Raw genomic sequence first — 15988 nt, 5'->3', positions numbered from 1 at the left:
TAGTTTCAGTGCACAACTGTGCAACAAACAGCGGCACTTCTGCCACTAATAATCTATTTGATCATTTCTGCTTTTTAAAAAGTAAAACATGAACTGTCACTCTCAGAGTAAGCCGTGTTTTCTAAATTATGTCATACCTTTCGTCCTTGTTATTTTAGATGCTGTTTTCTCTGATTTCAGCTTTATTGAGCTTTTAGTCTGCCTGGTTTTATCAGAGGTGGAAGGAGACAGCTGGGTTCTGTCAGTATTGTTTAAGTGCTGCAAATGAGAACAATAAGCTTCAGCATGCTACAGATGACTCTATAATGGAAGAAATACATTTATTCACAAATAATTTACAATTACACAATAAATAGGTGGTGCCCAGTGACAGGACCAGAGATAGTGGGCACAGATTGAAACAGAGGAGGTTCTCCCTAAACACCAGGAAACACTTTCTTACTGTGAGGGTGACCATGTGCCTGCACAGATCACCCAGAGAAGCTGTGAATTCTCCATCTCTGGAGATATTCCAAAGCCATCTGGACATGGTCCTGGGCAACTGGCTCTAGGTTTGAGCAGGGAATTTGGATGAGATGACCACCATAGGTGGACCACTCTTCCAACTTTGAACATTCTGGGATGCTGTTTTTGTTTGGGTGAAGTTAGTTACCCAGTCTAGCTCTGACAGCAAACACCTGGTCTTTAGCAATTGTTCAGAAAAAGGCTTAATGCTCGGGCCACCCTGCAGCTTTCTTTCAGTATTCATTAACCAGGAAGAAATGTTATCTGCTACTTACCAGCTTCCCCTTCAGCTTCCCCTTATGGCAAATATCAGTTGAAACATGCAGTGGGAAAGCACATTTTGCATGTCCAATGCTGTTACCCATACTGAGTATGTTCACAAATACATCTAAGACTGTAAGACAAAAGGCAGTTTTGAACCAAGCTTTGCTATTTTATTGCATGTTGCTCTACAATACAGCTGTAATTGTGAGTGCAGGATAGCTTTACCCTGTCATAGTGTAACAGATTTACTTCTCCTTTTGCTTTTTTTTTACCAAGATGAATCAATTTAGTGCTGAAGGGAACTGGACACCTTCTGTTTTGTGCATCAAAAAAACCCTCTTGTTCTGACTGCAAATGCCATCCCAGTTATAGAACAAGAGTAAGATTTTGTGGAAATCCAAGGGCACTCCTGAACCATTACAGATCTTTCCTCTTAGTACTGCTAGAATTTGTCATTAACGTCATCCATCTCCTGTCTAACGGATGATGAATAGTTCCATCCACTGCATACTGCTAAAATTCATCTAGTCATCTAGTTAGAGGTGAAATATCACAACACACACTCTGTGCTGTCGGAAATTTTAATCTACTTAACCCAATTACATAGTAAGAGATAATGCTGTACATTCAACTGCTGAGTCTGCAGTGGCAGAATGAGGCAAGTGGCAAATCAAAAAGCAGCTCTTTGTTGCCTGCTCTAAGTAGGAGCATCATGCTGCAGATGCACAGTGGCTTTGATCAGCTGCCAGATCCTTAACTGGGGGAGACGATGTTGGAGTTTCCTTCTTTGCTCTTCCTTTTCCTGGTGAGGGCTGTGACTATCTTTTATTCCTTTTGTTATCCTCTTTGCATTTTCACTGAACAGGGGATATTTTATCTACATTGACCACATGTCCTTTCTCCTCTTGCTTTCTTTTCTCAAAGCTGCATTACCTTTGTGATCAGTAATCGATACTTAATGAGGTGTGTTTATGCTCCTGTGGGCCATTGGTGTCGTCTTGTGCTTGTGCACTTTATTTCTCTGTGATCAACCTCTGTTCATGTTCTCCCTGGCCCATACATGCACTCTGAGAGCTTTGTTGAAGCTGATTCTCAGAATACACTTCATTTTCAGGCTGGACTCAAAATTATCGTACCATGTGAAAGAACTCTTTCTTTGGTAGTTCCAAGTATATTTTGGTATCTGCTATTAATTCTCCTATGAGGTGTAACTGTTGCTCAGTGCATTTGTTTGTTTGTTTGTTTTTTCCCAAAACAGCAAAATATATTCACTAGAAACTAGATGAAAAAGAGATCTGATTTGGAATGGGGAAAGATCCAGTTGTGTTATCCTTTGGTTTGGCAAAAAGGATCAATTTTTAGAGCTCTTTGCTTATGAAAAAAATAAAATAATCATACATGATCAGATGCCTGTTTTCTACAACCTTCTGAAACTCTTGACAGGTTCATCCAAATTGGCAGAAGGTCTGAAAGGTGGATTGTCCCTACATGACTTTCAGAAATAAGCAATGAAGAAAAAGAAGGAAGGAAACCTGCAATGGGTTCAACTCTTAGAAACTTCAGAAAATCCCCACAGCAATTAATGAAACTACAGGAGACAAATTTTTGGATGTGCTGCCAAAATCTACTGATTTTTATCCTCAAACAGGTGGTGGAGCCTTTCCTCTTCACTCATCCCAAGGTCAGCAATATTCATACTCGCACACAAAATAAAAGGAAGTAAACTCAAAAAAGAACAAAACCATGAATCGCCCATCTGACTGGTAAAAATTACATTGTCTGTTGCTTGTTTCCCTACTAGGGCTGCACAGTTACATAAAATAGCACCAACTTTTAGGATCCCCCAGGCTTCAGGGGGGTCTCTGCTTCAGTGAAGTCTTCCTGGGGCTGCCAGGGGGTGATCCCTGCCCAGGACCTGCAGCTCCCCCCTGCCCTCCTCCTCCTCCTCCAGCTCCCCTCAGGGTGCCTCTGCTGCAGCTCCCTCAATTAGGCATTTATAGTGAATAGGGACATGTTGCAAAAGCAGTTGATGTTTTTATACTCCATTAACCAGAGCAGAGCTAATTAAATAGATTTCAGGGCCGAGAGGCTTGTATCATGGAAGAATGTATTCTGGAACTGGAAAAATTGAGTCAGTTCGTAAGAAAAATCTGAGATGATATGCCAGTATATCACATGATGCTCAAATTCCACTTTGGTCTATGTCTTTGTAATATATAAACTTTCTTTTCAGCTCTCAGTATAGGCAGCATCAGTATGAAACTTCATTTTTTTAATCCTATATCCGTTTCAAATTGCAACCAAAGAAAATGTATCAGTTCAAGCCATCAGCCTGAGTTGATGGGTATATTCTGCTTCTCCTCAGTGCACTTTAAGATAGACTATTTATCTTTATCTTACATTAAACATCTGTGAAGAATCGTAAAGCACTTCAGAGTGGCTAAAAATTCCCAGAATTCAATAGTAATATTTTCATTCAAACTGCTGAGTTTTTTTGGATGATGTTTTTCACAATTAGGGATACAGCACTTTTAAAGAATGTGTCATGAACTTGACTATGTGTTGAGAGTATTATGGGCACTATCTGAATCTAGACTGCTATTTAAACACTATATTTTAAGTGGAGTTTTAGTCGTTCAGTTATAATTGCAACTTATTAATTTTCTATCTTAAGGATGTAAACAAGTTCTAACCACATAAGGCGGTTTGATACTTCCTGACTTAAATTTGCCTGCCCTATCCCATTTGACTAGAAGCAAAAGCTGATTTAAATCTGAAGCATTTTCTTTCTGCAGAACCAAATGAAGTCTTTCTTTACAAAGAAACAACTTCAAGAGCATTAGCAAGGTAATGTAGGTCACTTTTTGCTTGAAGTTTCTTTTTATTCTCTCCCAAAATCTTCATGGAGTGGTATTGTTAAACCAGCTCCAGAATCCAGGAGCTGTGCATTATGCAGGAAAATCCACTGATGTATGGTAGATTACAGCAATGTCTCTCACTCTCCTAATGCCTTATTTTCTTCTACTGTTGTCCTTCATGAAAATTAAAACACTGAAGGAATGCACAGAGATTTTTTTTATCCTTAGTTTAATAAGAATAATCATAAATCCAGTGCTTTCTTCCTTCCTTCTCTCTTTTTCTACAGTAATATGTCATCTTTCAACCCAGACAGTAAATTCTTTGAAGAAATGACAATCTCTGATATATGACTCCCATTCTGATTTCACATTAGGTAAGCAATGTAGAAAAATGAATTTATATAGCAATATACTAACAGAAAATTCAACAAAAAACACAAGCATAAAAAAGTTATTGATAAGAAATGTAATGATATTTCCAGCTCCAGCTCTATTATATTTGCTTTACACATAGGGTTCCAAAAAGCAACTCAAGCATATACACTACATATATATATAGAGAGAGAGAGAGAGGGACTGTTTAAGAATGTTTCAAATTAAGGGAGGAACATCTTCATCATTTTCAAAATCAACACAACCCTTCTTAACTTCTGTAATCCTCTCTGGATGTAGCTTTATAGGTCCCTGTCCAGTTTGTTCCTTTTCTTGGATTATCTTTGTCACATCAGGGAATGAATATTTACTAGGATCCACTTCTAACTTCTCAACTTTTCCACTCCTGAAACAAGAGGGAAACAAATGGAAAAAAACTTAATTTCAGTGTCAAATATAAAAGAACTATTTGACTTTATTCTATGATTCCAAGATTCTATTTTGAGTACCTGTTTATAAAGAGATTGACTTTAGTGTGAAGGTTGTTACTAAGTCCAATTAAACCAGGATTAACAGTTCTTGTAACTTAAAAATTGATTACTATAAAAAACCTCAGTGTAAACCCAGAAAAGTACTACAAAATCTCTAAGATTTTGTAGAAAAGAATCTTTAGTCTATGAACATCAAAATGTAATTTTTCATATGTGTAATTTGTTTTATATCAGAACGTGGTGACTGCTGGTATCACACTACAAATGGTTGGCTTTTGATATAAGAACATTTTTTAAATCTGATTGTTTTTTAATTTTTTTCTGTTCATTTTTAACACACTGGCTGTCTATTAATTTTTATGTGACAGATTCATCTTTGGAAAACAGAAATACTTTTATTTAGAGAGAAAACAAAACTGTATAAACTTTTTTATTTGATCATCTAATTTTTACGTTTTGGCAATGTCAATCCTCACCATGTTTGGACTATGAAAAAAAATTTATAAGAAAGGTTAGAGTTTTAACAAAATTTTCAGATTCTACTGCTATTAAGGATACTCCTTTAGATTACACTTAGAAATGTGTACAGGCCACTCATTAAGGCAACTTATCCACATCACATGATGATCAAAGATTTGAAATATACTCTCTGCATTTCAGCATTTAATCTCATTGTTCTTTTCTAATAGAGGAGCTCAATGATTAAATGGAAAAAAATCTAGCTTGCTTTCATGCAATTTATGTTTACATAAAAAATAGCAACATGGAAATTTAATAGTACAATGTTGTTTAATTTCTCCCAATTACAACATGATTTGTACATCTTCCTACTCCATTGTATACTGAGTGGTACTTTGGGTCACAGTTCCAAGCTCAGTATGGCACAAGACAGATGTGAGAAAACTATGTGTTTACCCAGGAGATCAGAACTAGAACAAACAGAAAAGAGGCAAAGTCACTGTATGAGAGAATGCACTTCTGGGATCACAACACAGATGATGAAAGCATGTAAATAAAGTATATTAAAAGATTTTTAACTGTAAATACACCATCTTTAGTTATTAAAACAGGGAGAGCTCTGCCAAGCAGTTTCCAAATTCTGTCAGTGCTTCTCCATCAAGGCTCTGTCAGATCTCAGCAGACATCCCAGCCCACATCTGCGTGCAGGATCTCTGTCCCAGTGAAGAAGCAAAAGAGGGAGGTTTCCTCCTATGCTGTGCTGAGAACAGCATGATGAAAGAAGAGGCAGTCCCCAGCCCAACCACCTCTCAGCCCTATGCCACTGGATTTCTCTTGTACTACAGGAAATCAACTGATTATTTTGCTGAGGGGAAAACAACCAGAGAAGCAGCCTGCTTTAATAACCTGGATAAAACTTTTCCAAAAAGTGGCATAAGCAAAAACTACTCAGAGTAGAATTTTATGAGCAATGAAAACAAATACAAGAAAAGTCTTATTTCTTTACCCTGAATGTTCTTCAATTTATAAGACTAGATTTTTTCCATATATTACCCTATGCTATTTAATGAAATAAAAATGGATTCTATTTGTGGCAACATTCTGGAAAATGTTCATCCCCAAAAATTAACAGACATTTTTACTTCCTGTGTAATTTATGAAATGTGCTGTGACCTGCAATCACTTTTTCAGTAGCTGTTGGTGAGACGGCAGAGAGCAGACCCTGTCCAAAATCTTAATCTAATCATTAACCACTAATCTGAAGCACCACAGAAAAAGCTGAAAAATCATAAATATGAAAAGAAATTAGGCTCAGTGTTTGTTTCCATCACATTAGAAAAGAATTTCCTTGATTAGAAGTATTTTAATTAGCAGTGGTATTTCACATTTGTTGAGCAGCTCTAAAATTGTACAAATTGTTAGTTATTCAAATACAACAAACTTTGTGGAGTTTGAGTAGTTTGCTTAGTAGCAGAATAAACTTTAGTATACCAGAAATGAATTAACGGTACTTTCATAAGTAACAATCCACATCAACAAGTTGTGAAAGGATTATATGCATCAGCCATTCTCAAAATTCCATCAACATGTAACCTGGAAGCGTCTTAGCAACAGACAACAGGTAAGACTGAGAATCAAGCAGAAGTGATTTTTTTTCCAGAAGGGAAGTGGATTTTTACATACTTACATGAACATGATCAAACATTCTATACTTGTTTAGTAAAGCTTCAGAGTGGGATCACAACTACCATGATACAGCTTTGGCTGACAACAAGATTCGGTTATCCTGAAGTCAGTGCAGCTACAGCACAGTATCTGCTGAGAATCTGCTCCTCTCATCGTGCAATCCATGCAAAAAGAGCCTGGGTATTGATGACATCAAGACTAACCCACTTGAACATTTTTGCAAGAAAGAATGAGGGTTTTTTCCATGTAATTCTACCTAGTGGAAATAAAATCATCTTGTTGCTGAAGCTCTTCCATGAGCAATGATAAGACAACTGTGATATTTCTTGCAGGACCAGCCAGAGCACAGATCTGAAAATCTCTGTTTGTAAATTATTTCAAGTTCAGGTTTAAAAGAAGATGGTCACAGTTTTTGGCACTACTACCTGCTGTTGAATGTTCTCTACTCAAAAAATTATGGTCTAAAGACAAGAGCACCATACAAAAATAAATAATACTGGATTAAATCCTTTATTTTTTCCTGGTATTTATGTTCCTTTGAGAGGCTATTTCTAACTCCACACAGTGTGATAATGCTTTTAAAGTAAAAATGAGAAGATCACAATAAAGAAAGTTAGTCCCTCCATTTTGCATAACTATAGCAGCCTGCTGAACAATCTGGTGTGTGACAGAGCACATATCTGATAATTCGGTATTTCTTGATAATTTACACTTTTTGTTCACACAGTTCTTAATTCACATATTTGATACTTTAATGATTTGACAGTTACATTCCCCTGCTTCAACTTCTGAATTTCAATAAAATTTAAGTTGCTAAAGATTTCTGATATGTTTAATCCAGAATATACAATTATTGAAATTTAATTGAAAGTTTTGTTTCTGGCACCAGGATATCCAAAGATATTTACAAGTCACAACCAACTGCTTTGAAGAGACACTTTTTCCAGTCTTCTAATATTATGAATGAAACAGCATAAATTAATTTCATCTTAGAAAAAGTACTAATAAATCCTTTTCTTGAATAAGAAAACAGAATGAGTCTCTTATATTGAATATCTTATTTGAGAGTTTAGAGAGAGACAAATCTTTATTTACGTATGTCAAAAACTGATGGCAAATGTATGACTTTTACCATACCCCGGTCTCAACTTTTGAAAATACAGACTTAGAAAAATCTACTAGGTAATCTAAGCAAATAATTATGGTAATACCTCTTTCATTGTATAAGAGGCCTTTCAAATCTCTCTACATAGAGAAATGAAACTATAACTAGAGTCTTCAGACTGAGTGGATCATTGGAAAAATATAAATACTGGTAGAATCAAATTCATTTTTCAGGGACTAAACTACAACCAAGAAGAACTAACAAATCACTGGTGAGCAGTTCTGATAAATGAAAGGCTGATGACGTCTGGGTCATCTGTTCTAAAAGACAAATACATCTCACAAATAGGATTCATCAGACTGAGACCGTATATAACAGCAGAGTCCAAGTTTCTAAAAGTTAGGTAGAAAATCATAATCACTGTGACATTTTAAACTTCACTGTTCCATCCCTTACCTTCTTATGCATAATCACTTCAAGATACTAAATAAACTGACCTTGTCTGTTAGCAAGAAATATGCTCCAATACCTGCAATGAGGAAATTGACTCTGAATTTTTGCATGTGGCTGTAATATCATCTTATTTTCACCCCTTTCACTGTTCAATTTGTCAGCCAAAGTCGAGTCCCTAGTGTGTTAAACATTAGGGGAGCTTATAGTGACACAAAATTTTATTCTAACAAAGTTGTCTACAAAGTTATGGAATTTTAGAACATGACTTTAAAGTTCATCTCTGCCCTCAGTCTTTTGTCCTTGTCACATATACACACTGGACATAACTTCAGATTGTAGTGACCAAGACATTACTGAACAGTGTCTTTGAGAATGCTTTTCTCCAGAAGAGCACATTTCTGAAGTCTCCTTGCCCTTATTACAGTTAGGGATTATCAGAGGCCCGTGTGTGAAAATTAATTTTCAAATCACTTCTGAGGCACCCCACCTTTTGTTCTCCTCATTAGTCAAATGATAGAGGTGTATACCCTCTGCTCCATGTCTCCATGAGAATGTAAATGAGTCCATACTTGAAGGTTAATTTGAGTAAAAAGCCTTTTTAATATGTTGCTTAGTCATACCTGACTCTACTTTCTGGTTAAATAGTCAATTGAATTACAGTTCCTATGACTCCTTCTTTCCCAGACAATATAACTTGCATTCTAGAAGTTCTCAATGTCTTCATGACAGATAGCAAACTTTGTAACCAGAAAATATTAATTCTGCAAATCTATTCAACTCTCAAGATTTGTGATCTACTCTCAGGTACTTAACGAAGGCAAACACTACATCTCAGTATGTGTCATCTTCAGCAACAGTGTTACATCTCAAGTGAGACAACCGTAGAGAGTTTTTGAAAGAATCAATCTTTTATTCTTTACTTGTTAATAAATGAAAAAAAGCTCAACTAAAACCAAAAACTTCTCCAAGGAAAGTAAAGTAATGCTTGTTTATCACCATGAAACTGCAAACCATAAAGGAAGTTCTGCCAATGACTCTTATCATGATATGCTTGCTAGAAAAAGGTTAGAATTAAAATCCAATACAGTGATTAAAAACATTCAAGTTTTCCTGGTCCCAAGTTCAACATAACTTAGAGGCAATTTTATATATTTTATGTCTCTCACAATTAGTGAAATCTGCTGAAACTGTTCAAAGGCATTTATGGGTGTTCCAGCAGACAGAGTGGATATTCCAGCAGTATATTTTTTGTTTTTTCCCCTTAAGAATCCAGATAAAGAACCAAATCAAACCAACAAACCGACCACACAACCCATCAAAACAACAACTCTGTAAAAAGGCATACATTACATACTGCCACCAAGAACTGATTGCAGTAGAACACAAGTCAGATTTCCAGCCTAATGCGTTGCACAATATTTTCGACAGCACCTGCTGGCTTAGTCACCCAGTGCACTCCTGCTGAGCTAAGAGGAAAAAGACACTTCGAGTAAGCAGTCAGATTTGCAATGCCTGAACTCCACAAACAGAAATTACCTTTACCTTACATTCCTTATTTCATTATAGAAGATGTGTATAGATCGAAACTTGCTGACTAGTTTTTAATTCTGCTTTGTGAAGCAGAAATTGCCACTCTACTCCTTTGCCTCTTCAAATTAATCCATTCTCTGGTTGCATTTCTCAACCTCCATATATTAAGATCTACAGTAAAAAAAAACCAAACCAAACAAAAAAAACCCAAAACAAACCCAACAACCCCCAAAAAACAAAGAAAAAAGAGTTATATTCTTATATATCTTTCTTTACTGGAGGAATTCAAGTGTGTGTATATTTACATTTAGAGACATTTTGAGTTTTATTCCATTTTTTTCTTTTCCAATATCCTAAGGGAAGCACAGTCTAAAGCTGAGACAAGGATTATTGACTTTATGTAACTGTTACTCTTAAAATTCCCAGCATTATTCAGAAAAGTGAGTTCCTACCTACCACTGAGTTTCATCCATGCAGTTGTGGAGAACTCAACTTCAGTACCTCACAGCTGAACTGCGAGGCCAGTTCCAGTAAGAATTGGCATACTGAGCTACATTAATAGAGGCTTTGTAAGTGTAATAAATCACTCTGTCAAATTCTTTCCACAGACACTTGCCTCTCTGAAGGTTTGAAATACAGTTCTGTATACAGTCACACAAGAAATCCCTCATGTGTGGCAGAAGTAATGACAGTATCATCATGTAATCTAGCTAACAAGAGTTAAAGAGATTTAAAGCACTGCATTACAGTTTAGCAGATTATATGTCTGACAGCATTTAGCTAAGACATCTGTAGCTGTCAAGTGTAATCACTGTAATGAATGTTCTGTAATCTAAGAGACAACTATTCAGCAAATTTTTTAACATCTGGCTACTCAGCGACTTTTCAGCTAAAGAGGTCAAAACTTACTATTTTTAGAAAGAGCTGTAATTCAGAGACTCTTTTCCTACTTCTACTTTTGCGATATACATTCCTGTAATATTTTAACCCTCAAAACCTGCAGGAAGCATATTCATAATTACTTAAAACTGCACTGAAATCCAACACCCCTGCAATGAGCAAGGACATCCTCAACTAGATCAGGTTGCTCAGAGCCCCATTCAACCTGACCTTTAATGGTTACAGGGATGGTGCATCCACCACCTCTCTGGGCATTCCTCATAATAAAAAATTTCTTTCTTTTATATTTCTCCTCTTTTACTTTAAAACAATTACCCCTTGTCCTGTAGCTACAAGCCCTATTAAAAAATCTGTCCCCATCTTTCTTATAAGATCCTCTTTATTATGCAAGGTTGCTCCCTGGAGCCTTATTTTTTCCAGACTAAAGAACTCAAACTCTCTCAGCCTTTCCTCAAAGGAGAGATGCCCCAGCCCTCTGATGACTTTTGTGGTCCTCTTCTGGACTGGCTCCAGCAGGTCCATGTCTTTCCTGTACTGAGGACCCCAGAGCTGGATGGAGTACTCCAGGCGGGATTTCACCACAGTGGAGCTGAGAGGGGGAATCCCCTCCCTCGACCTGCTGGCCACACTGCTTTGGATGCAGCCCAGGATACAATTGGCTTTCTGGATGCAAGTGCACATTGCCAGCTCATGTCCAGTTTTCCATGCACAAGTATCCCCAAGTACTTCTCAGGGCTTCTCTCAATCCCTTCTTTCTCCAGCCTTTATTTACACCAGGGGTTGCCCTGACCCAGGTGCAGCACTTTGCATTTGGTCTTGTCCAGCCTCATGACATTCACATGGGCCCACTTCTCAAGCTTGTCCAGGTCCCTCTGGATGGTGTCCTGTCCTTCAGGTCTGTCAAGTGCACCACCCAGCTTGGTGTCACTGGCAAACCTGTTGAGGGTGCACTTGGTTCCACTGTCTATGTCACTGTCCCCTGAAGGACACCACTTATCACTGATCTCCCTCCTGACATTGAGTCATTGCCTACTCCCCTCTAGATGCAACCATGCTACCAATTCCTCATCCACTAAAGCAGTCCATCCATCAAAGCCATCTCTCTCCAATTCAAAGAGAAGGATGTTGTGGGGAACTGTGTCAAAGGCTTTACAGAAGTCCAGATAGATGACATCCATAGCCCTTCCCTTGTCCACTGATGTGGTCACTCCATCATAGAAGGCCCTCAGTTGGTCAGGCAGGACTTGCCCTTGGGGAAGCTGTGCTGGCTGTCCTGAGTCAGCCCCCTGTCCTCCACATGCCTTAACACAGCTTCTAGGAGGATCTGTCTATGATCTTCCCAGACAAAGTAGAAATTTCAAAGGTGAGGCTGACAGGTAACTAGTCCCTAGTGTCCTCTTTTTTTCCTCCCTTTTTTAAAAATGGGTGCAATCTTTCCATTTTTCCAGTCACCAGGGACTTCCCCTGACTGTCATGACTTCACAAATATAATGGAGAGTAAGAATCCTTTTTGAAATACTCAGTAATCAAGATGATGCACTGTTGTGATGACTGCTGACTAAAGCACAGGGTGCAGTCCTTATGGCTCTTTAGTTACCTCAATAAATTCTTACAGTTGCCCTATCTTCTCATGATGCAGGTTATTAAAGAAAAGAAGTTAATGACTGATTTTTATTAGAAATAACAAGCAGTGTTAATTACAGCTGACGCTTGCAGAACCATTTTTTTACTATCTGCTTAGTCTTTTTGTCAACATTCACCACAATGAAATCAAACAAGGAAACAAGTGCAACACTTCAAATATAAACAGATAAACAGCTTAACAAACTCTGTTGTTATCTTATTCTGATATAAATACCATTGGCTACAGCAAGAGGAAAAGGAAGGATTAAAAGAGATATCAGAGTATTTTTACTTAGGCCATGTGTCCATCAACCCTAGTGTCCATCTACATTAATACTTGCTAAGGGTAAAACCAAAAAATCCTGCATCATGGATACTTGCTTCTGGCAATCACTAACTGGAAGATTTCAAGAGCTGGAGTTTACACCACGTTTAACAGGATGGATCTATGTTATAACCCCTTGCAGAATTGCCTTCAGAACCTATTTACTTGCACAGTAGCTCAAACTGTGTATCAGTGAGAAAATACATTCATGACAGAGGTTTGAAATCATTGCTTTCTAAAAGGTTTTCAGACTTGGGTTCCATAGCAGGGAGCTCTGCAGAGCCCATTCTCAGTAGGTGATTTAGTTTTAGTATATACCAGTTAATAATCTGAATGAGCTGATGGTACAACACTGATGGGCAGAAATAAGTGCTTTTTTGGCTCTGCTATTGGAGGAGATCACTTTATAAACAGCACCAGACAGGCTATTAGTCTAAAGCTTATAGAAATAGTTTTACTCTACACAAATCAATGTTTTCATATTTTCAGCAATAACATAATAAGAAGCACATTTTCTGGCATGTGAATAACACACTGACAAAAATAAAACAAATATGGAAGAAAAAAAGGAATTACCTTCTTGCATTTTTTTGCAGTGTATTGCAGTCAGAATGTTTAATTGAAGCTGAAACTTTTTGCTTAGCCAGGATTATTTCTTTAGCCTGAAATAAAAACAGACAAAAAAATAACTCCCATAAAAGTTGACACTTTGCTCACAAGCATTTAAATAATCTCTCAAAAATAGAAAATTGAGAGTGTCTGCATAAATTTTCTCTTGTGACATTTATTTTTTTCGATAGATTTTAACACTCTTCACTCAGCATGAAGCACAGACATAAGGCAAATTTACCAAATTATCTGAATGAAATTATAGTCAAACATTTATAAAAGTGTATATATATATATATATGAGAGTATTTAAATATATACATCTATTCATATTTAAATATATGCTGCCTCTTTTAGTACCATGTTAATAATGCATATTACTTATTTTTTCCATAGCTAACTAATTGATTCATGATGTGCCTCTCACTTGCATTTCAGTTCTGGTGTCCATGTGCTTCTTGTTCAGACATTTTTATTACAGACTCAGCTACAGTCTGGACTTCTCCTCACTCTTTATAAAAATCACAAGTGACCACAAACTCCCTCAGCATCTTTGCTAAAACAGAATCTTAAGTTCAAAGTCCAAGTGAATTCTCCTTCTCAAAGAAAACATGTCTGCCATCATTTTTTGGAAGATGTGTTATCTCATTGCAAAGGAGTCTTTTTCCCTTCTTAACAACATCATGGGAGAGGGATCCCTTAAGCATTTGAAAGGAAGAAGAAGACCAGGAAGCATACCAAATAGTTCATTTTATTGGCTATTTCACAGTGTAGTTGATTTGAGAGCAGTCTGTTCCAGAAGCTCTGTGAATTTAGTTCTTCTGTTCAAAAGATGTCCTCCTACCTCTGTTCAGTTAAAAAAACAAACAAACCAAAAACTAAGGAATACTTTGTAATTTTAGTTCTTTCTGAAAAAATGGTATGTGAGCTTCACCACGCCAGTAACTGACTGTCCACCTCTTAGTGACAGTGATCACTGAGAAAAACTGCTCTGAAAAACAGAACTGCCATAGCTTCAATTGTGGCCAAAGGTAAGACTTTGGGCTCAGTACAGAGGTAACTGTGTCAAATTTAAAGCCTGTGGTATGCAGGAAGATGGACTAAATTAATATGATGAAGCTTTCTGGAAGTTATTCTATGAAACTATTTCTAATATTTACATTAATTAGAAAACAGAAACAACACCATTTTTAAGATCATTATCAGAGAGTGCTAGACATATGTGTGTTAAATAGAATCTGGAGTATATTTGAGAAACCAGTAGAAATATGTGAAAACCATATTTTTATTCATATTTTCAGTCCACATTTTTTTCCTCCAGTACTTTCTTCTTCTACAACGAGAATTCCATTGAGTAACAGAGTTTCACTGAAACACATTTATTCTGAAGGATTATTAGATTTCCAGGGCTCCACAGCTGTATGTCTCCACATGCCTTTGATGGTAATGAAATATTACTGCATTTACCATACCTAGATAAGTGAGAATTATATAATGTAATTCTATCAAATAACACTGACATGCATAATATATACTGCTTCTATTTTTAGATTAATTAATGAATTTAACTCTCACTGATCTTTACATTTCTAAATTCTTTTGAAGGCCCAGGCAATAAAAAGCTGTCAGAATTCATTTGTGATCAAAAGTTCAAATTTTTCTCTCTGATTCACAAAAATAAGAAAAGGAAAGTTTTAAAACATGACACAGAATGTCTCAGAACCCTAAATTAAACCTGCTTGCTAGTAATATTGGGTTTTGATGCTTTTTCTCAGACATTAATTAAAATGCTACTGGTGTAATCCATGATGACATTTTATAAAATCATATACGCCAATTTTGGTCAAAGTCTTTTAAAGAAACTCTCAGGTTTTAATTTTCCTGCATCATCTGCAAAGATGATGCTGCCAGGAACAGATGTTCAAGATTTGAAAAGCTTCAAGTCACAAATATTTTTCCCAGAATGTGAAGCACGTACAATGTAGTCATGCAAAATCTCTGTACAGATGATTATCACAGCGCAAACAACCACACTTTAAAAGTGTCACTGTATCATTTCACTGAACCTTGTGTCCTTCAGTTTCTTTTGATGACCTTCCAAAAAAATGTGGATAGGCACTGCCTTAGAAAGGCACCCATTCTGTGGGATTTGATGTGTAATAAACAGCACAGTTAAAAAAAATGTTCCCAGAAAAGAAGGTGAAAATTATTTGCTTTCTTCTGATTAATGTGGAATTTACTATCTCCAGCATCTGTGGTGTGGCAAGGTCATTGGAGAGGCAAAGGAAAGAGGTTTTGTTTTTCTTCCTAAAGTCTTGAGAACTATGAACAGGCTGGAAGATGAATGGTGCAAGGTTTAGTAACTTGATTAGAAATTCACTAAAGGAAGTGAAAAACGCTCAGAATTGAGTTAGATTTCTGTTCTGTTACTGAGAAGAGTGAGATATTTTTAGGATACTATGGCAAGCAGCATGTTATAGGACACTATTTTTAGGTCAGTGGCATTTTTTAATATTTCAGTTACCTAAGGAATGTGCTAGGCCATTCATCTAGTTGCAAATAATTTTATTTTGATAATTTTTATCAGGAACAAAAATATTAAATGCAGTGCAATATAGTCACTAGGCTTGTCTTATTGACACAGCCTGAAAGAACTTGCATGAACTCTGGTCTTCCAATTATCTTACTAAAAGGAAGTCACATTAAGTTGGTGATCTCAAATTAGTATTCTCAAGCATTGTTGATAAAATCAGCCATAATATTCTGCAAGAAAAATACCTATTGGTCTTCCAGTTGTTAGTCATTATTC

General features: G+C 36.6%; 1 protein-coding gene across 3 annotated transcripts in view; it reads right to left on the bottom strand.

Annotated features, from left to right (window-relative positions):
• Nucleotides 1–3853: 3853 nt before the first annotated feature.
• Nucleotides 3854–15988, bottom strand: part of LRRC6 (leucine rich repeat containing 6) — a 34024-nt gene continuing 21889 nt past the window's right edge. For all 3 annotated transcript variants that reach the window (XM_027645687.1, XM_027645688.1, XM_027645689.1), the window contains 2 exons: nt 13147–13232; nt 3854–4404 (listed from right to left, as the gene is read on the bottom strand). In XM_027645687.1, the coding sequence (XP_027501488.1) occupies nt 4218–4404; nt 13147–13232 (273 nt within the window). In that variant the 3' untranslated portion in view covers nt 3854–4217. The remainder of the gene's footprint in view (nt 4405–13146; nt 13233–15988) is intronic.

The sequence above is a fragment of the Corapipo altera genome, unplaced genomic scaffold (genome assembly GCF_003945725.1).
Source record: "Corapipo altera isolate COAL_440 unplaced genomic scaffold, ASM394572v1 51, whole genome shotgun sequence".
NCBI classification, from domain to species: domain Eukaryota; kingdom Metazoa; phylum Chordata; class Aves; order Passeriformes; family Pipridae; genus Corapipo; species Corapipo altera.
The sequence above is the reverse complement of the archived record's forward strand: the minus strand, read 5'-3'. Positions and strand labels throughout refer to the sequence as shown.